This window comes from Heptranchias perlo, chromosome 6 (assembly GCF_035084215.1).
Source record: "Heptranchias perlo isolate sHepPer1 chromosome 6, sHepPer1.hap1, whole genome shotgun sequence".
NCBI lineage: Eukaryota > Metazoa > Chordata > Chondrichthyes > Hexanchiformes > Hexanchidae > Heptranchias > Heptranchias perlo.
In genome coordinates this window covers 37,014,648-37,042,486 of record NC_090330.1, presented here as the reverse complement: position 1 = coordinate 37,042,486, position 27,839 = coordinate 37,014,648, and the positions used below count along the sequence as shown (strand labels likewise).

The window sequence follows — 27,839 nt, the reverse complement described above, 5'->3', positions numbered from 1 at the left end:
ACTGCATCCAGTGCCTGGACAGGCAGGTATAGGTTTGCTTGACATTTTCTGCACTGCATCCAGTGCCTGGACATTCTTGCTGTAATACAGTGACCAAAACACTCATGAGACAGGTACAGTGTGAGGTATTTTTGAACCATTGGTTTAAAAACCAAATTGTCTAAAACCATGTGATTTGCTGGCTTCAGGTTCATGAGATGCTGGCAAACAACAGTTCCAGTCCTTCTGAAAATCTCGACGATGGCTGTTTGTGGATACCTCAGGGTGGAAACCATGACACTTGGCTGAAATCATTGACCTGTGCGCTACTGGACAGTGGAGGTGTGAGAAGTGAAGTTCTACAGTTAATAAAGCCAATGTGTGAGGTAATTTGACACCTGTTTAAACCACTGAATTCTGCAGATTATTTCCTGTTATGCCTTTGCATGAAAATGTCATTTAATTAGCAGCTAACCCTTTTTACAATGCATAAATTAGTGAAATAAAATGATGAAGAATAGAATATCCAGAACTAGATTTATCTATGGCTAACTACTGGTTGGAAATTACTCTAAAAGCTCTTCATTAATGAAAGGCAGCACTAAAACTGTCTAAACTTGAATGAAGGTTACATTTTTTCAGTTTGGATAGTCTGCAGGGTTATTGGCTACTGAACGAGAAGCAGCTTCAAGGTCGGGATGGGAGAGATGCTGGGAAGCCTGCTGGCAGAAAGGCGAATCATTAAGGATCCGGCATGAAGGGATTGGTCAATGGTAATTTTGTGAATGGTTTGTTGGAACCAAATGAGCACTGGTATCAATCAGATCACCAGAAGAGGAGACTCATTCAATGACCAATCAGATTGCTAAAAGAGAACACACTTTATTTTAGTAATGCAGATTTTTTTTCTTTTTGAATATTTTTGTTTCAACTGTGGATACTGATGACCTGCTTGGGGATTTGGGTGGGAGTGTTTACTACAGATGAAATGACCAAATCATTGAAACATGCTGATGAGTGTAGCAAGTGATGTTAGTTCAGCTCCTTCCTCTTCCTCCAAGTCATTTCTCTGATGAGGTTGTCCGCATTCCCTGATAAGATATTTAAAGAATTGACGTATACACCTCAAAAGAGAAGGATAGTTCATTTCAGTTAGTTCATTTTGATCACTAGATTTTTTCAAAACAGGTTCCTGATGGTGAGATGATCCCTGTGTGAGGTGCATGTTTCACTTCTCTGTTTACAGGTTTAATTTAATGGGAGTAAACATTACTCAAACCATGTATCTGAGCCAGATTTCCAGAGTAATTGCATCATTATGACCATATAGAGGAGTGAACGCACAATGAAAAGGATGAGAAAGGAGATGGAAGTTTTCTAACTAGTCGTGCAGTGCTTTTTAATACTTTTAAATGTCAGCAATAGAACATTGTTATGCTGCAGCAACAATAGAATCGTAGAAAGGTTACCACGCCGAATATTCAATATGTTTTGTGTTTTTACATAAGCGGGTCCTCACTTTTGAGGAAGGCGGCTGTTAAACTGGTTTGCTGACATTCTTATTTTACAGTGTTATTTTGAATATTAAAACTGTTAAATAGTTTTGAAGGGATCAAGAGACAGTTAAAGCAGTGCTAGTGAAAGTATTAGTGAATTCAGAGTACTGAGAAAGCTCAGGCAAGATTGTTGGCTGTTCAACTTTTGTAGCCTCTGCGCTCTCTATGGCCCCAGATTATTAAATATTTCCGTGCATTAGTGAGTCTGTTTTCTTAATTTGACTACTTGCCTAAAAATCACAATCGTGATATACAGATCATTTTACAAAGGAACTTTAATGATGCAAATGCTCCAGCTATAATCTGAACATTGGGTTTGTTCACATTCAGTTATTTCATAGCTGCTCAGTGACACTGTTGAGACTGCTCCTATTTTACAATACATTGATTATAGCTACAGAGAAGCCAAGAAATGGCAGCTTACTTTAGGGCATTCTAATGCTATTAAAAATTAATATTTCAAAAGTTATAGTTGGCACAGAGTTCTGAGTTTTTAAAACTCACTTGCAGATTTAATCTAGGTACACTGTAATCAAGAAATTGTGGTGAATTTATTTCCTACTGTTGGCTAACTTGTTTCATCAGGTGAAGACTGACTTCTGCCAGATGGTTCTTCCATACTTGATCCATGATATTCTCCTTCACGGCAATACTAGCTCCTGGCAGGTGTTGTTATCCACCCACATTCGAGGTTTTTTTAACGCTTGCTGTAGAATGGGATCAAGCTCTAGCCGATCCACCACACCAGCCATTGTCGACTCAGGTAATTGATTCGACATTTGTCCACTGAAAGGATATTTCAACAGGTATTCAGATATGACGGTGTAGTAAATCAATTTGCTTAAGATGGTATTGGTAAACTGAGCGAGTGCACGTGTGAAACCCAAAATAACTAGCTCACCTAGTTCAATGCCAGCCCATGTGGTAGTTTTGCCCTCCAAGCCATTGGGGAAAAGATGGGAATGTTGTCTTTAAATATCTTACTTGACCAAAATTAATGAATTTTAGATAAAACAATGGCAGGTAAGAGTGGTGTTCGCCACTAGTGGAACTTTGTGTTTTGTTTTGAGGGTATTTACACCCTTGTGGATATGCATCCTTCTTCCCCATATTCTTGCTACATCAACCTCTATGTCTGTTGCAGCCTCTTTCAGACCACAGCTGATGTTGTTCTTGGTCAGCTATTGGGAGAAGCAGAAAACCAGCCTGTCGGAGACTTCCATGTAGAAGTTTACAGCACATGAGGCAGCCCATTGTTTCTGTGCTGGCTCTAGGGCAGAGAGGGGGAAGAATTTCTGAAGTGTGCTCAGGAGAACTTTCTCGATCAGTATGTTTCCGGCTCAACGAGGAAGGAGGCATTGTTGGATCTGGTTCTGGGGAATGAGGTGGGCCAAGTGAAGCAGGTGTCAGTAGGGGAACATTGATCATGGTATAAGGTTTAGATTATCTATGGAAAAAGACAAGGAGCACTCTAGAGTAAAAATACTTAATTGGAGGAGGGCCAATTTCAGCAGGTTGAGAACGGATCTAGCCCAGGTAAATTGGAATCAAAGATTGGCAGGCAAAACTGTAATCGAACAATGGGCGACCTTTAAAGAGGAGATGAGTCAGGTACTGTCTGGGTAAGGCAAATCGTGTTTAACCAACTTGATTGAGTTTTTTAATGAGGTAACAGAGGGTTGATGAGGGCAATGGGGTTGATGTGGCGTGCATGGACTTCCAAAAGGCATTTGATAAACTGCCACATAATAGGCTTGTCAGCAAAGTTGAAGCCCATGGAATAAAAGGAGCAGTGGCACCATGGATATGAAATTGGCTAAGTGACAGGAACCAGAGAGTGGTGGTGAACGTTTTTTTTTCGAACTGGAGGAAGGTATACGGTGATGTTCCCCAGGGGTCGGTACTAGGACCACTGCTTTTCTTGATATATATTAATGACTTGGACTTGGGTGTACAGGGCACAATTTCAAAATTTGCAGATTTCACAAAAGTTGGAAGTGTAGTGAACAGTGAGAAGGATAGTGATTCAAGAGGATATAGACAGGCTGGTGGCATGGGCGGATACGTGGCAGAGGAAATTTAACGCAGACCTGTGCGAAGTGATACATTTTGGTAGGAAATACGAGAAGAGGCAATATAAACTGAATGGTACAATTCTAAAGGGGGTATAGGAACAGAGGGACCCGAGGGTATATGTGCACAAATCATTGAAGGTGGCAGGGCAGGTTGAGAAAGGGGTTAAAAATGCATATGGGATCCTGGGCTTTATAAATAAAGACATAAGAGTACAAAAGCAAGGAAGTAATGGTGAACCTTTAGAAAACACTGGTTCAGCCACAACTGGAGTATTGTGTCCAATTCTGGGCACCGCACTTTAGGAAAGATGTGAAGGCCTTAGAGAGGGTGCAGAAAAGATTTTCTAGAATGGTTCCAGGGATGAAGGACTTCAGTTACGTGGATAGACTGGAGAAGCTGGGGTTGTTCTCTTTAGAGCAGAGAAAGTCGAGAGGAGATTTGATAGAGGTGTTCAAAATCATGAGGGGTCTAGACAGAGTAGATAGAGAGAAATTGTGCCCATTGGCGGAAGGGTCAAGAACCAGAGGACACAGATTTGAGGTGATTGGTAAAAGAACCAAAGGCAACATGAGGATAAACTTTTTTACTCAACGAGTGGTTATAATCTGGAATGCACTGCCTGAGGGGGTGGTGGAAGCAGATTCAATCGTGGCTTTCAAAAGGGAATTGGATAACTACATGAAGGGAAAAAATTTGCAGGGCTACGGGGAAAGGGCAGGGAATGTGATTAGCTAAATTGCTCTTGCAGAGAGCTAGCACGGGCTGAATGGCCACCTTCTGTGCTGTAACCATTCTATGACTCTATACTAGAGGAATCCAGAACGAATCCCACTGCCTTGTTCTCTCCCCATAGCCTTGTATCTTTCTCTGCTTTGAATGTTTATCTAATTTTCCCTTAAAAGATGGTCTCTGCCTCATCCATTCCAGTCTCTAACAGTTCCCTATGCACAGAAATTACTCCTAATTCCTCTCCTCACTGTCTTAATGACAGTTTTAAACTGATGGCTGTGGGCATGGAGCAGCACCATGTGTACCTAAAAACAAGGTGTCAACCTGTTGGTGCTACAACACAGGACTACATACATGCTAAACAGCGGAAGCAACATGCTATAGACAGAGCTAAGCGATTCCACAACCAATGGATCAGATCAAAGCTCTGCAGTCCTGCCACATCCAGTCGTGAATGGTGGTGGACAATTAAACTACTAACGGGAGGAGGAGGCTCTGTAAACATCCCCATCCTCAATGATGGCAGAGTCCAGCACGTGAGTGCAAAAGACAAGGCTGAAGCGTTTGCGACTATCTTCAGCCAGAAGTGCCGAGTGGATGATCCATCTTGGCCTCCTCCCGATATCCCCACCATCACAGAAGCCAGTCTTCAGCCAATTCGATTCATTCCACATGATATCAAGAAACGGCTGAGTGCACTGGATACAGCAAGGCTATAAGCCCCAACAACATCCCGGCTGTAGTACTAAAGACTTGTGCTCCAGAACTAGCCACGCCTCTAGCCAAGCTGTTCCAGTACAGCTACAATACTGGCATCTACCTGACAAAGTGGAAAATTGCCCAGGTATGTCCTGTCCACAAAAAGCAGGACAAATCCAATCCAATGAATTACCGTCCCACCAGTCTACTCTCAATCTCAGCAAAGTGATGGAAGGTGTCGTCGACAGTGCTATCAAGTGGCACTTACTCACCAATAACCTGCTCAGCAGTGCTCAGTTTGGGTTCCACCAGGACCACTTGACTCCAAACCTCCAGCCTTTGTCCAAGCATGGACAAAAGAGCTGAATTCCAGAGGTGAGGTGAGAGTGACTGCCCTTGACATCAAGGCAGCATTTGACCGAGTGTTGCATCAAGGAGCCCTAATAAAATTAAAGTCAGTGGGAATCAGGGGGGAGCTCTCCAGTGGCTGGAGTCATACCTAGCACAAAGGAAGATGGTGGTGGTTGTTGGAGGCCAATCATCTCAGCCCCAGGACTTTGCTGCAGGAGTACCTCAGGGCAGTGTCCTAGGCCCAGCCATCTTCTGCTACTTCATCAATGACCTTCCCTCCAACATAACATCAGAAGTGGGGATGTTAGCTGATGATTGCACAGTGCTCAGTTCCATTCACAACCCCTCAGATAACGAAGCAGTCCGTGCCCGTATGCAACAAGACCTGGGCAACATCCAGGCTTGGGCTGATAAGTGGCAAGTAACATTCGTGCCATACAAGTGCCAGGCAATGACCATCTCCAACAAGAGAGAGTCCAAACACCTCCCCTTGACATTCAACAGCATTACCATCGCTGAATCCCCCACCATCCTGGGGATCAACATCCTGGGGGTCACTATTGACCAGAAACTTAACTGGACCAGCCACATAAATACTGTGGCAACAAGAGTTGGTCAGAGGCTGGGTATTCTGCAGTGAGTGACTCACCTCCCGACTTCCCCAAAGCCTTTCCACCATCTACAAGGCACAAGTCAGGAGTGTGATGGAATACTCTCCACTTGTCTGGATGAGTGCAGCTCCAACATCACTCAAGAAGTTCAACACCATTCAAGATAAAGCAGCCCACTTGATTGGCCCCCCATCCACCACCCTAAACATTCACCCTCTTCACTACCGGCACACCGTGGCTGCAGTGTGTACCATCTACAGGATACACTGCAGCAACTCGCCACGGCATCTTCGACAGCACCTTCCAAACCAGTGACCTCTACCACCTAGAAGGACAAGGGCAGCAGGCACATGGGAACACCACCAACTGCATGTTCCCCTCCAAATCACACACCATCCTGACTTGGAAATATATCGACTTTCCTCCATTGTTGCTGGGTCAAAATCCTGGAACTCCCTCCCTAATAGCACTGTGGGAGAACCTTCACCACACGGACTGCAGCGGCTCAAGAAGGCGGCTCACCACCACCTTCTCGAGGGCAATTAGGAATGGGCAATAAATGCTGGCCTTGCCAGCGACGCCTACATCCCATGAATGAATTTTTTTTTAAAAATTGACCCCATATTACTGACTCTCTAACCAAAGAAAATAGTCTATTCCTATTCACTGTATCAAAACCCTTCATAATTTTAAAATTCTCTAGTAAAACTACTCTTAGCCTTCTCTGCTCTATATGGTGTGTCTTGGCCTTTCCCCTCCACTCTCCCAGATTCCCTCCCAGTGCAGCTGGGATCAGGAACCCAGCATGAGAGATTGAACCTGTATCCTACCACTCTGAGCGTTGCCATGATTTTTGAGTTAGTCGCTGTAAAAATGGGCTTACACTGGGCTTCTGCCTTTCACCCCTCCAGCATGTAACAATGGGGAGCTACTGCTAGAACTAGGGAGAGAAATCGGACCAACATAGAACAGGAAAAGATGGCAGTGACAGTGACCCGGCACCCAGTTTATGGCTAAAATATCATTGACTATATGGATGTGGGATTTTCATTGTCACTTTATCAATCAGTCTTTATATTTCAACCACTGGTACCTGTCATCATCAAGAATATGATAAAAAAGATGAGCAATATCTTTTGTGGAGTAGAATTGGTCGTTACATACAGTTAACTGACTGCCTCTGCTACGTTCTGATTGTTGTGAAAGCTTCCGCAACTTATATAAAAATTGAGTATGTAGTGTATAATCATACAACCAGCTAACAATGTACAATGCCTTTTTGTTGATCAATTTGCTGACAGCTGTTTTTGTTACTTTGACAGAAACAGATAGCCTTCCCCATGGACATATGGATAAAACATCTCGACGCACCATGCTGGCAGTGGTTGATTATTTGCGAAAACAGAAAAGGTCTCGACAAGTATTAGTTTAGATATTTAAATTTAAAAAGACAGAAGATGCTAAAATCACACAACAGGTCAATCAGCATCTGAAGAAGAAAAGTAGGTTAGCAAGTGAGGTGTAACTCTTCATCAGAATTCTGGTTCGCCATGCGTTGTAATGAAGGGTTATATCTAAAATATTACCCTCACTTTCTCTCTCAGACCCTTGCTGATATGCAGTGCATTCCCAGCATTTTTTGTTTATCATTGCCTTATTTCAAACTTTACTTGGTGGGGTTTGGTAAGACAATGCTGTTGCTGTCATCATCATCATCTGTCTTTACTGTTAGCTAGATTTAATCCATATTAGTTTTTACTGTGGATTACTTGCACCTAGAATCATAGAATGGTTACAGCACAGAAGGAGGCCATTCGGCCCATCGAGCCCTTGCCAGCTCTTTGTAAGAGCAATCCAGTTAGTCCCATTCCCCTGCTCTTTCCCCGTAGCCTGTCAAATTCTTTCCCTTCAAGTATTTATCCAATTCCTTTTTGAAAACCACGACTGAATCTGCTTCCACCACCTTTTCAGGGTCCAGTCATTTCTATACTTAATTGATTGTAGTTGTAGGAAATGCACATAAATTAACCACAATTTGATTGCATCTGGGATCATTTTGCCCTTTATGACACTAATGAAACGGTGCAATTTACGTCTTCTGGAGTTTGAGTTCTTATTCTGCATTTGTAGCCAGTAATCTGCGGTTTTCCCACTCACACTTCGTGACTGAACATTCAACATCATGAATGACTTTCAAATAACTGAGAGAAACTAAGACCAGTGAGTATCTAAAGCAAAATACAACGGATGCTGGAAATCCAAAATAAAAACAGAAAGTGCTAGAAATACTCAGCAAGTCAGGCAGCATCTGTGGAGAACAAAACAGAGTCAGCGTTTCAGGCCGACGACCCTTCAACATGTCTTCTGATTTTATACTAATTGCCAATGATTTTAGTCTTGGTCGAGGAAACCAGAGGGATAAAGGGCCGACAGATGGCAAAAAAGAGAAAACGTTGCAGGTCCAAACTGAAAATCGGAAATGCTGGAAACACACAGCGGGTCTGCCAGTCCCAAAAAGAGGCAAAAACAGACCAATGCACTAGGCACAGAATCCCCCCACCCCCACTCTCCTGCTGCCAGAGCTGTGTTTTGATAGACCCAAAGCACCAACAAGTCTCCCCTCCCTTCAATAGATAGACCTAGCTCACATCCCCACCTAAAAAGAACACTGGGAATATAGCTAACATCCGAAGTTACTAAAGTGAATGTTCAGGTCAGAACACTTCAGAGTGCCCAGGAGAAAGGAGAGACACTTTTCATAAAGCTTGTGTTGAGCCTGGTTGGAACAATTTAGAAGATCAAAGACAGAGAGGTCAGAATGAGAGTGGAAGGGTGGCACTAAACTCCCATGTTGGGAGTGCTTGATGCTGATACTTAGTGCCCCAAAAGAAATAAAGTGTTCATTCTCTACTACCCTTGGTCAACACAAAAAAAAATTATTTTTGAATCACTACAGAACAATGATTTGTTTTTAATGTTGACATTATTGCTAGCACAGATTTCTAGAGTTAAATATGATCTATTTGATTTACTTTAATTTCAAATGTCCAAAATGAAACCTTCAATAAAAATCTGTTTTATCACTTTGTTATCTGCATCTTTTCTCATTCTAGACATCAGCTGAGCACTGTATGGGATGACAATTTCTGGTTGGATCTGAACTACCTGGAGGTTGCTTTGACAGCCCAGTCATGTGCTGCTCACTTTACAGCCTTACTATGTGCAGAAATCTATGCAGATAAGATCAGATCTGAAGAGGAGGAATTAAAAAGGTACCAGCTGAAACTGAAGCAAATAATTGCAAGTCCTTTATCTGATATGAGCAGCAATGTGCGCATGACAAGAATAACGCATTTTTGTCTAAGATTTAGCATGGTATTAACTCCTTCAATTCTGTCATTGTACATAAGGGATTCAATTAGAAGAATATCCCAACTTGATAATATTGATCGGTTTGAGTTGGTTTGTCTAAGGCTGGTGTCTGAGGGAGGAGGTAAAACATTAAATTCAAATAAAATGATTCTGTGATTTGTTCAAATATGTGTTTGATTGGCAGCTTTTTGTTTTAATTTGACAGTTATTTAAATTCAACTGGGTCCTGGTCCCTTTTTTTGAAGGTATAGTCCCTACCTCATATAGTGGGCGCATTTGTGCTAACGTGATTTTCCCATTATACACAGTGGGCGGTAAAACCATAATATGTTAAAAGTCCAACAGTTGATTTTGAAGCTGCCTTAAGTCTCCATCAGCTGCTCGCACTGTTAATAACTACGGGAGGCAGTCAGAAAATGGAGACTTAGGGCAGCTTCATTCAGCTGTTCGCACTTTTAACTGAAGATCAGGTGGATCATGGGATAAAACCGGCAGCTGAAACAAACTGAAGAGGGATCACTGGTTTTCTCTGATATCTGGGCAAGTAACGACACTCTCTGCAACAGGGAGAGCTAAGGGTCGCCTATGAGTGTTGTCTGATGCATGGAAGCCAAAAATATCTAAAGTTTAAAAAAAAGTAAAGTAACCCTAGAACTAGGGGGCATAGTCTCAGGATCAGAGGTCAGTCATTTAAGACTGAGATGAGGAGGCATTTCTTCACTCAGAAGGTTGGGAATCTCTGGAATTCTCTACCCCAGAAGGCTATGGATGCTCAGTCGTTGAGTATATTCAAGGCTGAGATCGATAGATTTTTGGACTGTAAGGGAATCAAGGGATATGGGGATCGGGCAGGAAACTGTAGTCGAGGTCGAAGGTCAGCCGTGATCTTATTGAATGGCGGAGCAGGTATGGCCTACCCCTGCTCCAATTTCTTATGTTCTAACCCCAAAAATGTAACAGTGCTATCAGTTGCTACAAAACTATAGTGTGAAAAATTGTTTCTGTACAATAGGTAATAAATAATTGTAGGAGACACTGGTAGCAGGATACTGCAGTGATACAACCTACTTTTAAACAATTGCCTGTGTTTCTGGTTTTGTTAGTTCTTACAAAGCGGCACGCAGCCTAAAGTTTGATGAGGCCAGCCAAGAGCTAACAGTCTCCAGCCTGAGCAGCAAAAGCAAAGAAGAAACAGGGATCAGTTTACAGGTATAGAAACAAAGTGGATTTGTAAATGTCTCCATAAAATCTTTATCTTCCCTCCCCATATCTGCAGCAAGCTCTCCAAGACAGGAAATGAATAGCCTCTATTCAGTCGTTTATGTTAAACACTGGAATGTATGAGGAATGGAATGGTGCATGAACAAATGTTCAACAAATACGTGAACAGGAATTCACTATGTTACAATGCCTCTGTTTATCAGTCAGTCACAGCTGTTATATCCCAGTAATGGAAACTAGTCGCAGCTATACAAAATTTAGTGAGAATTGCAAATGACCGATTTCATGGTGCCTCACGTAAAGTTTAGTGATAGATAATCCTCTCATACTGAATTGGCAGATATAATTTATTTTTAAAATGTTAAACTGACCACAGCACAAGAAATGTGAATTTATTTGTTGACATTTTAACAAAAAAATTCTATCCATTATGGTACTTATAGAAATTTCACGTCACAACTTACCCTTGTAAGCCTTTTTTGTGATGGCTGAGTTATTAATAAAAAAAAATCTTTGATATTTGCAGGAAGTCACAAAAGGATACCATGCGGTAGTTGCATGCAATGATTTGGTTAGCAGGCTGCTGGTTAAGGCTCAGTGCTTCTGGAGAGTGAATTTTCAGAGGTAGTGGAACAGAGCGGGTCTAGCGCATAGACTTTATTTTCTGTTGCAGTAATAATGTTACCATCAATCAGTTGAGCATCAGATAATAGTATGAAGTTGCTATGAGGTGCCAGATGATGTGTGGCAATGGAAATTATGGCCCCGTTTTTGCGGGGAGGGAACAGGAGTTGGCCGGAGCGGCTGGGAAACCCGGAAATGCGGATAACGTGGAGGTTCTACCAAATTTTAAGGCAGGACCTCGTTTTTAAAAAATGTCTCTGTTTCCCAGCCAACAGCTAACCAGATCGAGAGGCTGGCTGGTTGTCGGGCGGGAAGGCCTGCACTGGTAAGCCACAGCCAGGGAGTGGCGAGGAGGGAGAGAGAGATCATGGCTCGGTGGGGAGATCATAGAAACCGGTGGGGGAGATCGTGGAGGTCTGAGGAGAGACCGTGGGTTGGGTGGGGTTCGTGGAGCCCGGGGGGGAGATCGTGAAGGGTGGGAGGGAGAGGTCGGCGGATCGTGGGGATGGAAGCAGGTTTGCTTGAGGTGCTGGGAGGAAGCACTCCTGCTCCTCCTGACCCACAAGCAGTGCTGGAAAGGCACTTACCTGCTGGATCCAGCTGTTCTCTCCACCCTTCAGCTGCTGGGTTTTCTCGAGCACTGGGAAACCTGGCCCGCGGCCGTTAAAAGTAAAACTCTGGTAAAATTTGAGGCACACAGCCTCGTTAACATTTTAAATAACTGACCTGCCTCTAAAGAGCAGGATAATCGTCCATCCCCATCCCGCCTCCATTAAAACCAGAAGTGGGCCTGTTGGGATCGGGTTTCGATTTTTGAAATTTTAATCCCGCTGCTACTCCCACCCGTCCTGGGAGGTTAAAATTCCCCGCTATAGGTTTGCATATGAGCACTGATTTTGTGAACGTGGGGTTAAGCTAGCCCATGCAGTGAGCTCATCTCCATTAGCAGCTCAGAAGGCAAGCTGCGCTGAATTTTGTAACAAAAGCCCCTTACCTAATTTGAAAAGGTTGCCGGCACATGAAAGTTTGGTCTGTAGTGCACTTGTTTGGGGGATGGAAATTCTTGCGAGGCAGCAGCTGTTCACTTTTAAAGGGGAAGTTGTGTTAGAAGCAGAAAAGTGACTTAATTGTTCACAGTGACACAGTGGACATGTGGACAGCATTGCTTCCTTTCACGTTGAAGGGTTGGAGGTCCTGCTGCAGGAGGTGCACCAAAGGAGGGTAGCACTATTTGGGGTTGAAGGTCACCGTCTAGTAAAAGCACAGGTAATAGTTGCATGGAGAAAGGTTGGCAATGAAGTTAGTGAAATCACCTCAACTCCCTCAGACCTGGCTGCAAATGCGGGAGAAGTTTGCTGGTATCAGGAGGAAGATGAAAGTAAGTGTGCTCCCCCCACCCCCCCAGCCTTTTGCACCCATAACTTGTGGGGCCAATCAAGATCAGCATAAACTCAAGTTGGAAACCCCTGCACCCTCCGGGAGGAACCATTTAGAGCATTGCACATAACCATTCCCCTTTTGCACACCATCACAATTTTTGTTTTTTTTTAAACTAGATAAGAACGTAAGAAATAGGAGCAGGAATAGACCATACGGCCCCTCGTACCTGCTCTGCCATTCAATAAGATCATGGCTGATCTTCGACCTCAACTCCACTTCCCTGCCTGATCTTCATATCCCGTGATTCCCTTAAAAGTCCAAAAATCTATCGATCTCAGCTTTGAATATACTCAACGACTGAGCATCCACAGCCCTTTGGGATACAAAATTCCAAAGATTCACAACCCCCTGAGTGAAGAAATTTCTCCTCATCTCAGTCCTAAATGGCTGACCCCTTATCCGGAGACTATGACCCCTAGTTCTAGACTTTCCAGCCAGGGGAAATAGCCTCTCATCATCCACCCTGTCAAGTTCTCTCAGAATCTTATATATTTCAGTGAGATCATCTCTCATTCTTCTAAACTCCAGGGAGTATAGGCCCATTCTACTCAATCTCTCCTCATAGGACAACCCTCTCATACCAGGAATTAATCTAGCGAACCTTCGTTGCACCGCCTGTAAGACAAGTATATCCTTCCTTGGGTAAGGAGACCAAAACTGTACACATTACTCCAAATGTTGTCTCATCAAACCCTGTACAATTGCAGCAAGACTTCCTTACTCTTGCACTCCAACCCCCTTGTAACAAAGGCCAACATACCATTTGCCTTCCTAATTGCTTGCCATACCTTCATATTAACTTTGTGTTTCGTGTACAAGGACACCCAAATCCCTCTGAACCCCAACATTTAATAGTTTCTCACCATTTAAAAAATATTCTGTTTTTCTATTCTTCCTACCAAAGTGAATAACCTCACATTTCCACACATATTCTATCAACCACCTTCTTGCCCACTCACTTAAACTGTCTATATCCCTTTTGCAGACTTTTTGGGGTAAATTTTAATGGGGAGCTGGGGTGGGGGGTGGCATTTCCTGAAAGGAAACCCAGAAGCATGGGTTTCCCGGACGTCCTTACGATTTTGAAGTAAGGATGTCTTTCAATATTTTTCAGTAGGTCTCCCGCCCGACAGCCAGCCAGATTGACAGGCTAGCTATCAATCAGACAGGAGAGCAGCTGGGGAGCAGATGCCAGCAGCAAGTCTTAGATTGGGGGGGGGGGGTGGCGGGGGGGGGGGGGGGGGGTGGCGGTGAGGTGGTGGGTCATCAGGGGAGTCAGAGCTCGTGGCGGGGTGGGGGGGGGCAGTCAATCGCATGTGTAGGATCGCGGCAGGTAAGCTTGTTGGACTTAGAGGAAAAACTCCTGCTCCCTCCTGGCCCACAAGCAGTGCAATGAAGGCACTCACCTGTTGATCTGGACCTTCTTGCCTCCTCTTACATGGCGTGAAGCAGAAGGCCCAGGATTCCTGTCCCCCAGGAGTTAAAAATAAAAAACCTATTAAAATGGAGGCCCGCAGCCTGCTTAAAAGATTTTACTGACCAACCCGCCTCTTGAGAGCAGGTTGGTCGCCCGCCCCTCAACCTGCCTCCGTTAAAATCAGAAGGAGGCGGATTGGGGTCAGGTTTTACTTTTTTTTTTACAGTTTTTACCTTCTGGCCCACCCCCAACTCACCCACTCATGGGGTTAAAATTTACCCCTTTGCGTCCTCCTCACAGCTTACTTTCCCACCTAGCTTTGTATCGTCAGCAAACTTGGATACATTACACTCAGTCCCTTCATCTAAGTCATTAATATAGATTGTAAATAACTGAGGCCCAAGCACTGATCCTTACGGCACCCCACTAGTTACAGCCTGCCAACCTGAAAGTGACCCGTTTATTCCTACTCTCTGTTTTCTGTCCGTTAACCAATCCTCTATCCATGCTAATATATTACCCACCCTATGAGCCCCTATTTTGTGTAACAACCTTTTCTGTGGCACCTTATTGAATACCTTTTGAAAATCCAAATATACTACATCCACTGGTTCCCCCTTATCGACCTTGCGAGCTACATCCTCAAAAAACTTTAACAGATTTGTTAAACACGATTTCCCTTTCATAAAACCATGTTGACTCTGCCTAATCATATTATGATTTTCTAAGTGCCCCGTTAACACGCCCTTAATAATGGATTCCAGCATTTTCCCAACTACTCCTGATATTTCCTCGGGTTCAGTGTTTCCGCTCACTCCTGTAAGCAGACTTTGTGTTCCCTACGGCCTGGGGTGCATCTTTTTCTGCCCAATATGCATGACCCAGGGATTGTAACAGAGAACCGTTAATCCATACATTGGCCAGTAATGGACCTGCTGCTCGGCCTCTGCTTCACTCTCTCCCAGGCCCGCCGAAAGTGCTTCAACTCTAACTCCCACAGGTTCCAACCTGACATCTCAAGTTCTACTCTCTCCCTCATAATTTTAGGAGCAGCCCTGCTCCTCATCGCCCTCCAAGCCCATTGGCCCCACTCCCATCATTTAATCAACGAGAGGTATGACTTGAAAATTGAATTGAAACTGAGCTTCACTGCAATAAGAGTTTTCTCTCTTTACTGCTGCTCAGGTGTGTCTGGCAATTAGTTTCAATAATGGTGATCAGTAACTGTTGTCTGGAGATGGTTATTTTAATTTTTGTAGCCTGCCAGTATTTTGCTGTATTGTCTGAGAGAAAGATACAGTATATTACTGCTAATTCCAATGTTCTGAATTCTTAACATGAAGAATAAATTTCAATAATTTAAACTTCTTTCTCATTTGCAGTTGTCAGTAATACATTACTGACTATATATCTACTAGGGTTGGCAACTCTGGTTGGATGTATTCCTTGAGGTTTCATCACATGACCTCACACCTCCAACAGGTCCACCCAGTAAAACAGCCTTTTTCCCATCTCTAGTTTTTTATTACTAATAAATGTTCAAAGAAAAATGAAAAAAAATGCACAATTTTGAATAATCCTATGATTTTTTTCTCCCATGTTGCTCGCAACAGTATGCAGGAGATTAATCTTTAATTCCTGGAGACGCCAGGACAATGCTGGAGGGTTGGCAACTCTAATATCCACTGTTTGGAAGAATAGCTTCACAATGGCTACATTCTGGGTTTTTTTGCTGCATTTTGCTTGTGTCATTATATAGGAAAATGTTTTAAGACTATATAGTGACATAATTTTGTAAAAGACTGACCAAGATCTTAGACCCCTGAATTTGCCTGGTATTGGAAGATCCAGGCGCTAGCATTGTCACATCAATGAAAGAGAGGGCTGTAGTTGTTTAAAATATATGTTATTCATGATTAAACTAATGTGTGTCCTAACAGGAACTCCTGATTGATGTGTACAGAAGTATAGGAGAACCTGATAGTTTGTATGGCTGCGGTGGAGGAAAGATGTTACATCCACTTGCCAGGTAAAGACTGAAGTTAAATGTACTTGGTACTCTATCCTTTGACCGGACCGATTATGTTGAATTCTGCATTTCTTCCCCAATTTTCTCTCTATATCTATCTACTTCTGAAGGCAGCAATCCCTGCTGGTTTACAGTTCCATGGGTGTTGGCCATCCTTTTGTCTGTGAGGCCTTGACAGAAATTGTTGCCAGGATATTCATCTGGGGCACTGTCACAGCCAGGGCTGATGTTTCCCTTATCCAGCATCCGCTTACTCGGGGGCCACTGCTTACTAATCGGGATCAGCAACACTGATTTATGTTTGTTCTCCTCACTTCCTCTCTAACCCAAAACATTGAGTGCAGTTGTACTGCCCACCATCACCCAGTACTCTTGGCAGCGTAGTGTTGAGACAGAAAGGTGAACATGACCAAAATTCATAGGTGTCAGTCAGCATGAGACCCTCTGAGGATCTATAAACAATAGTAGATACCCAAAGGTAAGTATGAGAAACATATATCATCTAGGAGTATGGGAAAAAGGATTAGACATATACCTGGAAATTGCTGTTGATACTGAGCTTAGCAATGGAGTATATGGACCTATAATTTCACATATTTCCTGCTTGTGTCTCACTGGTGAAAATTAATTGTGACTGCAATTTTCTTCTGAACGCTGCAGTGCTCGGGATATCTTTAGTAGTAACTGAGCTTGTTGTTGCCACCAAAAGACCTTTTTAATAGGTGGGTGCACCATATTCAAAAGCTAGTGCATCATGCATGTGATTTGTTGCAGGCCCTCTTACTGAACCAGCATTGCTGGGATCTTCAGTTAAAGAACATAAGAAATAGGAGCAGGAGTAGGCCAATCGGCCCCTCGAGCCTGCTCCGCCATTCAATAAGATCATGGCTGATCTGATCCTAACCTCAAATGTAAAGAACACAAGAAGTAGGAGCAGGACCCGGCCACTCAGCCCCTGGGCCCGCTCCGCCATCCACAGGGCCTTGACCGATCCGAACTCAGCTTCATGTCCAATTTCCTGTCCGCTCCCCGTAACCCCTAATTCCCTTTACTTCTAGGAAACTGTCTATTTCTGTTTTAAATTTATTTAATGATGTAGCTTCCACAGCTTCCTGGGGCAGCAAATTCCACAGACCTACTACCCTCTGAGTGAAGAAGTTTCTCCTCATCTCAGTTTTGAAAGAGCAGCCCCTTATTCTAAGATTATGCCCCCTAGTTCTAGTTTCACCCATCCTTGGGAACATCCTTACTGCATCCACCTGATCAAGCCCCTTCACAATCTTATATGTTTCAATAAGATTGCCTCTCATTCTTCTGAACTCCAATGAGTAGAGTCCCAATCTACTCAACCTCTCCTCATATGTCCACCCCCTCATCCCCGGGATTAGCCGAGTGAACCTTCTTTGTACTGCCTCGAGAGCAAGTATGTCTTTTCTTAAGTATGGACACCAAAACTGTATGCAGTATTCCAGGTGCGGTCTCACCAATACCTTATATAACTGCAGCAATACCTCCCTGTTTTTATACTCTACCCCCCTAGCAATAAAAGCCAACATTCCGTTGGCCTTCTTGATCACCTGCTGCACCTGCATACTAACCTTTTGATTTTCTTGCACTAGGACCCCCAGATCCCTTTGTACTGCAGTACTTTCCAGTTTCTCGCCATTAAGATAATAACTAATAACTTGCTCTCTGATTTTTCCTGCCAAAGTGCATAACCTCACATTTTCCAATATTGTATTGCATCTGCCAAATCTCCGCCCACTCGCCCAGCCTGTCTATATCCCCTTGTAGGTTTTTTATGTCCTCCTCACTCTCTACTTTCCCTCCTATCTTTGTATCATCTGCAAACTTTGATATGTTACACTCGGTCCCCTCCTCCAAATCGTTAATATAGATTGTAAAGAGTTGGGGACCCAGCACCGACCCCTGCGGAACACCACTGGCTACTGGTTGCCAGTCCGAGAATGAACCATTTATCCCAACTCTCTGCTTCCTGTTAGATAACCAATCCTCCACCCATGCCAGAATATTACCCCCAATCCAGTGATTCTTTATCTTGAGCAATAATCTTTTATGTGGCACCTTGTCGAATGCCTTCTGGAAGTCTAAATACACTACGTCCACTGGTTCCCCTTTATCCACCCTGTACGTTATGTCCTCAAAGAACTCAAGCAAATTTGTCAGACATGACTTCCCCTTCGTAAAGCCATGCTGACTTTGACCTATTAAATTATGTTTATCCAAATGTTCCGCTACGGTCTCCTTAATAATAGACTCCAAAATTTTACCCACCACAGATGTTAGGCTAACTGGTCTATAATTTCCAGCCTTCTGCCTACTACCCTTTTTAAATAAGGGTGTTACATTAGCAGTTTTCCAATCTGCCGGGACCTTTGCCGAGTCCAGAGAATTTTGGAAAATTATTACCAAAGCATCCACAATCCCTACTGCCACTTCCTTCAAGACCCTAGGATGTAAGCCATCAGGTCCAGGGGATTTATCCACCTTGAGTCCCATTAATTTACTGAGTACCAATTCCTTAGTGATTTTAATCGTATTTAGCTCCTCCCCCCCTCGAGCCCCCTGTTTGTCCAGTGTTGGGATATTCTTAGTGTCCTCTACCGTAAAGACTGAAACAAAATATTTGTTCAGCATTTTTGCCATCTCCATGTTTCCCACCATTAATTTCCCGGTCTCATCCTCTAAGGGACCTACGTTTGCCTTAGCCACCCTTTTTCTTTTTATATAACTGTAGAAACTCTTGCTATCTGTTTTTATATTTTTTGCTAATTTATTTTCATAATCTATCTTCCCTTTCTTAATCAATCCTTTAGTTACTTTTTGCTGTCTTTTGAAGACTTCCCAATCTTCTATCCTCCCACTAAGTTTGGATACCTTATATGTCCTTGTTTTTAGTCGGATACTATCCTTAATTTCTTTACTTAGCCACGGATGGCTGTCATTTCTTTTACACCCTTTTTTCCTCAGTGGAATATATTTTTCCTCAGTGGAATATAAATGTGAACTGCAGCATATTTTAGTAGAAATTTCAAGTGTTCAACACACCACAAGATTCACTCAGTGTTCCAACAACGCTGGGATTGGCAGAGCTGGACCAGCAAGAGCAAGAAAGGGTTGCCTATAATGTCGGGCAGTTTGCAAGGCATACTCCTGTCACTTCACAATACAGTGGGTCTACCAGGCACAGCTACCTGCGGACAACAGAAAAGATGGGCCTATGGGCGGGGTGGCAGTGAGAGAGCTTTGCCGTATACTTCACCTCTAGACCTCATTGGATATCCATATGGCACTACCAGTGGCTGTCAAAGTCACCACAGCCATCGCTTTTTATGTCCAGCTGCTTCAAGGCTAGAATGATAACACGTGGAGTGCCAACCACATGTCCAGCTGGTATGCATCCACCAACAAGAATAATGCAGGTTAATAGCCATTTCCCTGGGAGCACCTACAAAGCTTTGATGGGAAAGGAAGAGTCCAGACTGCACTCTGCAGCCACAGCTCGTGACACCATGAGCCAATTACAGTAGCAGAGTGCAGATGCAATAACACTTCAACAAACAGAATGAATGTCAAGCATACCGTTGGGATCCTGAAGCAGCACTTCGGATGTCTTGACTTCAGTCCGTCAGGGATCCCAGAATAACCTGCTGCTGCTTCTGCACAACTTCACCGTGCAAAGCGGCCTTAGCATGTATTTGATTGCCAGGATGGTGAAGCCCTTGGCTTTCAATAAGGAATTATAGAATCATAGAAAAGTTACAGCACGGAAGGAGGCCATTCGGCCTATCGAGTCCATTTCGGCTCTATGCAAAAGCAGTCCAGCTAGTCTCACTCCCCGCCCTTTCCCCGTAGCCCTGCAAATTTTTTCCTTTCAAGTACTTGTCCAGTTCCCTTTTGAAGGCCATTATTGAATCTGCCTTCACCACCCCCTCGGGCAGTGCATACCAGATCCTAACCATTCGCTGTGTAAAAAAAAGTTTTTCCTCATGTCACCTTTGGTTCAAATCTATGTCCTCTGGTCCTTGACCCTTTCGCCAATGGGAACAGTTTCTCTCTATCTACTCTGTCTAGACCCGTCATGATTTTGAATACCTCTATCAAATCTCCTCGCAAGCGTCTCTGTTCCAAGGTAACAACTCCAGCTTATCCAGCCTATCAACGTAGCTAAAGTCCCTCTTCCCTGGAATCATTCCAGTAAATCTCTTCTGCATCCTCTCTCAGACCTTCACATCTTTCCTAAAGTGCAGAGCCCAGAACTGGACACAATACTCCTGTGGTGGCCGAACCAGTGTTTTATAAAGGTTCATCATGACTTCCATACTTTTGTACTCTATGCCTCTATTTATAAAGCCCAGGATCCCGTATGCCTTTTTAGCCGCTTTCTCATCCTGCCCTGCCACATTCAATGATTTGTGCACATACACCCCAGATCTCTCTGTTCCTGTACCCCTTTTAGAGTTGTGCCTTCTAGTTTATATTGCCTCTCCTCGTTCTTCCTACCGAAATGTATCACTGCATTTTTCTGCATTAAATTTCATCTGTCACGTGACCGCCCAGGCCACCAGTCTGTCTATATCTCTTGAAGTCTATCACTATCCTCCTCACTCTTTACTACCCTTCCAAGTTTTGTGTCATCTGCAAATTTTGTGCCTGTACACCCAAGTCAGGGTATATCATCATATGTATCAAGACAAGCAGTGGTCCCAGCACGACCCCTGGGGAACACCACTGTACACCTCCCTCCAGTCCCAAAAACAACCATTCACCACTACTCTCTGTTTCTTGTCCCTTAGCCAATTCTGTATCTATGTTGCTACTTCCCCCTTTATTCCACGGGCCACAATCTTGATGATAAAGTGCTGCACGGTAGGCTTATCAAACGCCTATTTGCAGAACCAGGGATGCAGCAAGGAAGTGTGGTGTGCTGGGCACTAATTCGAGATGCCTTCCAATGAACGCCACAGCAGCACCATTTCTTAATGCTACAAACCACATCTGCAAAGCAACCGTGCCCAAACCAATTTTATCCACATGTCCTGCTCAGTTCTTCCAATAATATTTGTTGTCATCTAATACTGAGCTCCTGCAGTATTCTAAGCGATGACAAATACATATTCAGCAAAAAAACTGGGAAAGTAAGTTGTGAGGAGGACACAGAGTCTGCAAAGGGATATCGACAGGTTAAGTGAGTGGACAAGAAGGTGACAGATGGAGTATAATGTGGGGAAATGTGAGGTTATTCACTTTGGTAGGAAGAATAGAAAACCAGAATATTTTTTAAATGGTGAGAAACTATTAAATGTTGGTGTTCAGAGAGATTTGGGTATCCTCATACAAGAAACACAAAAAGTTGGCATGCAGGTGCAATGAGGAAGGCAAATGGCATGTTGGCCTTTATTGCAAGGGGGTTGGAGTACAAGAGTAAGAAAGTCTTGCTACAATTGTACAATGCTTTGGTGAGACCTCACCTGGAGTACTGTTACAGTTTTGGTCTCCTTACCTAAGGAAGGATATACTTCCTTAGAGGGGGTGCAACGTAGTTTCACTAGATTGATTCCTGGGATGAGAGGGTTGACCTATGAGGAGAGACTGAGTAGAATGGCCTATACTCTCTGGAGTTTAGAAGAATGAGAGGCGATCTCATCGAAACATACAAGATTCTGAGGGGGCTTCCCCTGGCTGTGGAGTCTAGGACCAGGGGTCATAGTTGCAGGATAAGGGGTCAGGCATTTAGGACTGAGATGAGAAGGAACTTCTTCACTCAGGCTTGTGAATCTTTGGAATCCTCTACCCCAGGGGGCTGTGGATGCTTAGTCGTTGAGTATATTCAAGGCTGAGATTGATAGATTTTTTGATTCTAGGGTAATCAAGGGATATGGGGATCGGGCGGGAAAGTAGAGTTTAGGTTGAAGATCAGCCATGATCTTATTGAACGGCGGCGCAGGCCCAAGGGGCCAGGTGGCCTACTCCTGCTCCTATTTCTTATATTCTTAGCACGATGTTCAAGTCAAGTATGGTCTATTTGTTTCGTCCATTGTGTGACATGAATATTGGCAGCTTCATTTGGCACATTGATGCCCCTTTATGCTTGTGATTTTCTATCTAAGATGTGGAAAAGTATTGGGTTCTTTAATTCTGTTATGGTATATAAAGAAAAAAAGAATTCCTAATTTATTTTGATGCATTAGTTGTAATCAGTCACTTGTTGAACCATCTGTCCAAGGGAGGGGGGCAGAGCCAATCAATTCAAATACAAACATCTTAAAGGATCATTTCAAATGTATATTTTATTAGCAGCTCTTTTGGAGTTTAAACAGCAGTTACTTAACTTTACTTGTAAATGCTGGCCTTGCCAGTGACGCCCACATCCCATGAACGAATTTAAAAAAAACTCGGTCCCCATCATTTTTTTTGGAAAGTATATCTCAGCCTCTCTGGTTCAAACTGGAGAATACATCTGATGCATTCCCAGACAGATGGTCAGACCAGAGGGTTCTGTGGACAATGAGGGAAAAAAGCTCTTCCTTTTAAGGATATTAATGTAATTAGTGTATAGTTTAGCGTAGTAGTCACAACTGTTATTTCTACTCACTCAAGATGGTTAAGCTTAATAACTACTGTAAATTCTACAGTGTGTCATTGCTTGTTCACTTACTCTTAATAAATTTGTGTGACTGATAAAGTCTAAGTCTCAATCTAGCCAAGTGTTTATTCTGCCATCTTTCAAAGTTAAGGAAGGTCACCTGAGGGCACATGGTCAAACAAGTAAGCCAAAATAAATTAGAGGATTCTCTCATCCCTGGGTACAGTACAAATTCACCTATACATCCAGGCAAGTGAAAGAGCTGTCTGGGCCATAGACAGCAACAACTCATCTGTGGGTGTGTGGTCTAAGACACCTAAGCCAAAAAAAGCCGAGATGTTTAAAAGAGAACAAACTGTAACTGTGTGAGACTTAACCTTTTAGTTCTAAGTGACTCCCTGTGCAAGGAGTAAGTGTGCTGGCTTAGCTGTGAGGTTTCACTGACAATCCCAGCAGGCTCTGGTGGCCCTGGACGTTCTTGGGCCAAGTTGCGAGGGCATTGTGGTGGCTGACTGGTTCTGCCTTCGTTTTACTACCTACTCCCATGCTTGTTGAACCAACTGCTCCTGGGGTGGAGTGAGTGGCCATCAGTCCCATAGAGTGTGTCCTGACCCCTTGTAGTGGGATTTTCAGCACATGGGCAATAAAGCTGCCTTGCCTTAATCTATAACTCTCCATTCTTCAGCAGTTTTGCTCAGTTAACATAGCTGATAGCATTCTCGCTATTATTTGAGCTTTTTAAATACCTCCTAACTGCAGTTCACAGCTAATTGATGATTATTGCTTCTTCAGTTTCATTGGCTGCTCCATTGTGTGGGAGTTATAGTCAGTCCACTTTCCAGCACATGTATTTTTTTTATTCGTTCATGGGATGTGGGCGTCGCTGGCGAGGCCATCATTTATTGCCCATCCCTAATTGCCCTTGAGAAGGTGGTGGTGAGCCGCCTTTTTGAACCGCTGCAGTCCGTGTGGTGAAGGTTCTCTCACAGTGCTGTTAGGAAGGGAGTTCCAGGATTTTGACCCAGCGACGAAGAAGGAACGACGATATATTTCCAAGTCGAGATGGTGCCAATCAAGCGGGCTGCTTTGACCTGGATGATGTCGAGCTGCTTGAGTGTTGTTGGAGCTGCACTCATCTAGGCAAGTGGAGAGTATTCCATCACACTCCTGACTTGTGCCTTGTAGATGGTGGAAAGGCTTTGGGGAGTCAGGAGGTGAGTCACTCGCCGCAGAATACCCAGCCTCTGACCTGCTCTTGTAGCCACTGTATTTATATGGCTGGTCCAGTTAAGCTTCTGGTCAATAGTGACCCCCAGGATGTTGATGGTGGAGGATTCGGCAATGGTAATGCCGTTGAATGTCAAGGGGAGGTGGTTAGACTCTCTCTTGTTGGAGATGGTCATTGCCTGGCACTTGTCTGGCGCGAATGTTACTTGCCATTTATGAGCCCAAGCCTGGATGTTGTCCAGGTCTTGCTGCATGCGGGCTCGGACTGCTTCATTATCTGAGCGGTTGCGAATGGAACTGAACACTGTGGAATCATCAGCGAACATCCACATTTCTGACCTTATGATGGAGGGAAGATCATTGATGAAGCAGCTGAAGATGGTTGGGCCTAGGACACTGCCCTCAGGAACTCCTGCAGCAATGCCCTGGGGCTGAGATGATTGGCCACCAACAACTACTACCATCTTCCTTTGTGTTAGGTATGACTCCAGCCACTGGAGAGTTTTCCCCCTGATTCCCATTGACTTCAATTTTACTAGAGATCCTTGGTGCCACACTCGGTCAAATGCTGCCTTGATGTCAAGGGCAGTCACTCTCACCTCACCTCTGGAATTCAGCTCTTTTGTCCATGTTTGGACCAAGGCTGTAATGAGGTCTGGAGCCGAGTGGTCCTGGTGGAACCCAAACTGAGCATCGGTGAGCAGATTATTGGTGAGTAAGTGCCACTTGATAGCACTGTCGACGACACCTTCCATCACTTTGCTGATGATTGAGAGCAGACTGATGGGGCGGTAATTGGCCGGATTGGATTTGTCCTGCTTTTTGTGGACAGGACATACCTGGGCAATTTTCCACATTGTCGGGTAGATTCTAGTGTTGTAGCTGTACTGGAACAGCTTGGCTAGAGGGGCAGCTAGTTCTGGAGCACAAGTCTTCAGCACTACAGCCGGGATGTTGTTGGGGCCCATAGCCTTGCTGTATCCAGTGCACTCAGCCGTTTCTTGATATCATGTGGAGTGAATCGAATTGGCTGAAGACTGGCTGCTGTGATGGTGGGGATATCGGGAGGCGGCCGAGTTGGATCATACACTCGGCACTTCTGGCTGAAGATGTATTGAAGACAGTAAAATCATTTGTTCAGTTAGCAGTCTTTGTAACCCTCACAAACCGAAAGTAACCCTCAGTTATCCTCCCAATAACCACACAAACAAAAATTTCCAGACTACACTCTCTTGTATAAAAAAATCTTTTTATTGGGTATATACTTTTCACAAATTGTTTTACAAAATTTCAGCACATTTGAGATACATAGAATCAAAGAATCTTTGCAGCACAGAAGGAGACCATTTGGCCCATTGAGCCGGTGCCAGCTCTTTGTAAGAGCAATCCAGTGAGTCCCATTCCCCCGCTCTTTCCCCGTAGCCCTGCTAATTTTTTTTCTTCAAATAATTATCCAATTCCTTTTTGAAAACCACGATTGAGTCTGCATCCACCACCCTTTCAGGCAGCGCATTCCAGATCATAACTACTGCATAAAAAAGTTTTTCCTCACGTCGCCTTTGGTTCTTTTGCCAATCACCTTAAATCTGTGTCCTCTGGTTCTTGACCCTTCCACCAATGGGAACAGTTTCTCTTTATTCACTTTATTTAAACCCGTCATGATTTTAAACACTTTTATCAAATCTCCTCTCAACCTTCTCTGCTCTAGGGAGAACAACACAGCTTCTCCAATCTATCCACATAACTGAAGTCCCTCATCACTGGAACCATTGTAGTAAAACCTTTCTGTACCTTCTCTAAGACCTTCACATCCTTCCTAAAGTGCGGTGTCCAGAATTGGACACAATACTCCAGGCCTGGACTAATAATTCGGAGTCATGAGTTCAAATCCCTCCACAGCAGCTGAGGAATTTAAATTCAATTAATTAAAATAAAATCTGGAATTAAAAAAACCAGTATCAATAATGGTGGCCATGAAACTACCGGATTGTCGTAAAAACCCATCTGGTTCACTAATGTCCTTTAGGGAAGGAAACCTGCCGTCCTCACCCCGTCTGGCCTATATGTGATTCCAGACCCACAGCAATGTGGTCGATTCTTAATTGCCCTCTGAAATGGCATAGCAAGCCACTCGGTTGTAAAATCTCGCTAACAAAGGTCATAATAAGAAAACTGGAAGGACCACCCAGCATCGGACCACGAGGCACCGGACACGACAAATGCAAACCGAGCACAGTCGACCCTGCAAAGTTCTCCTCACGAACGTCTGGGGACTTATGCCAAAATTGGGAGAGCTGTCCCACAGACCAGTCAAGCAACAGCCTGACATTGTCATACTCACAGAATCATACCTTTCAGCCAACGTCCCAGACTCTTCCATCACCATCCCTGCGTAAATCCTGCCCCACCGGCAGGACAAACCCACCAGAGGTGGCGGTACAGTGATATACAGTCAGGAGGGAGTGGCCCTGGGAGTCCTCAACATTGACTCCGGACCCCATGAAATCTCATGGCATCAGGTCAAACATGGGCAAGGAAACCTCCTGCTGATTACCACCTACCATCCTCCCTCAGCTGGTGATTCAGTCCTCCTCCATGTTGAGCACCACTTGGAGGAAGCACTGAGGGTAGCACGGGCACAGAATGTACTCTGGGTGGGGGACTTCAATGTCCATCACCAAGAGTGGCTCGGTAGCACCACTACTGACCGAGCTGGCCGAGTCCTGAAGGACATAGCTGCCAGACTGGGCCTGCCGCAGGTGGTGAGTGAACCAACACGAGGGAAAAATCTACTTGACCTCGTCCTCACCAATCTACCTGTTGCAAATGAATCTGTCCATGACAGTATTGGTAGGAGTGACCACCGCACAGTCCTCGTGGAGACGAAGTCCCATCTTCGCACTGAGGATACCATTCAACGTGTTGTGTGGCACTATCGCAGTGCGAAATGGGATAGATTCAGAACAGATCTAGCAACTTAAAACTGAGCATCCATGAGGCGCTGTGGGCCATCAGCAGCAGCAGAATTTGTAACCTCATGGCCCAGCATATTCCTCACTCTACCATTACCAACAAGCCAGGGGATCAACCCTGGTTCAATGAGGAGTATAGAAGAGCATGCCAGGAGCAGCACCAGGCATACCTAAAAATGAAGTGCCAACCCGGTGAAGCTACAACTCAGGACTACATGCATGCTAAACAGCGGAAGCGACATGATATAGACAGAGCTAAGCGATTCCACAACCAACGGATCAGATCAAAGCTCTGCAGTCCTGCCACATCCAGTCGTGAATGGTGGTGGACAATTAAACAACTAACGGGAGGAGGAGGCTCTGTAAACATCCCCATCCTCAATGATGGCAGAGTCCGGCACGTGAGTGCAAAAAACAAGGCTGAAGCGTTTGCAACCATCTTCAGCCAGAAGTGCCGAGTGGATGATCCATCTCGGTCTCCTCCCGATATCCCCACCATCACTGAAGCCAGTCTTCAGCCAATTCGATTCACTCCACGTGATATCAAGAAACGGCTGAGTGCACTGGATACAGCAAAGGCTATGGGCCCCGACAGCATACCGGCTGTAGTGCTGAAGACTTGTGCTCCAGAGCTAGCTGCGCCTCTAGCCAAACAGTTCCAGTACAGCTACAACACTGGCATCCACCCGACAATGTGGAAAATTGCCCAGGTATGTCCTGTCCACAAAAAGCAGGACAAATCCAATCCGGCCAATTACCGCCTCATCAGTCTACTCTCAATCATCAGCAAAGTGATGGAAGGTGTCGTCGACAGTGCTATCAAGCGGCACTTACTCACCAATAACCTGCTCACCGATGCTCAGTTTGGGTTCCGCCAGGACCACTCGGCTCCAGATCTCATTACAGCCTTGGTCCAAACATGGACAAAA

The 27,839-nt window shown here is 44.3% G+C and overlaps 1 protein-coding gene across 1 annotated transcript in view; it reads left to right on the top strand.

Moving 5' to 3' along the window:
* The window catches only part of atm (ATM serine/threonine kinase), a 169,862-nt gene that overhangs the window by 101,178 nt on the left and 40,845 nt on the right, over window positions 1-27,839 (top strand). Inside the window, exons 36-41 of the mRNA XM_067986120.1 lie at window positions 189-365; window positions 2,121-2,298; window positions 7,324-7,411; window positions 9,115-9,273; window positions 10,477-10,582; window positions 16,016-16,104. Coding sequence (XP_067842221.1) covers window positions 189-365; window positions 2,121-2,298; window positions 7,324-7,411; window positions 9,115-9,273; window positions 10,477-10,582; window positions 16,016-16,104 — 797 coding nt within the window. The remainder of the gene's footprint in view (window positions 1-188; window positions 366-2,120; window positions 2,299-7,323; window positions 7,412-9,114; window positions 9,274-10,476; window positions 10,583-16,015; window positions 16,105-27,839) is intronic.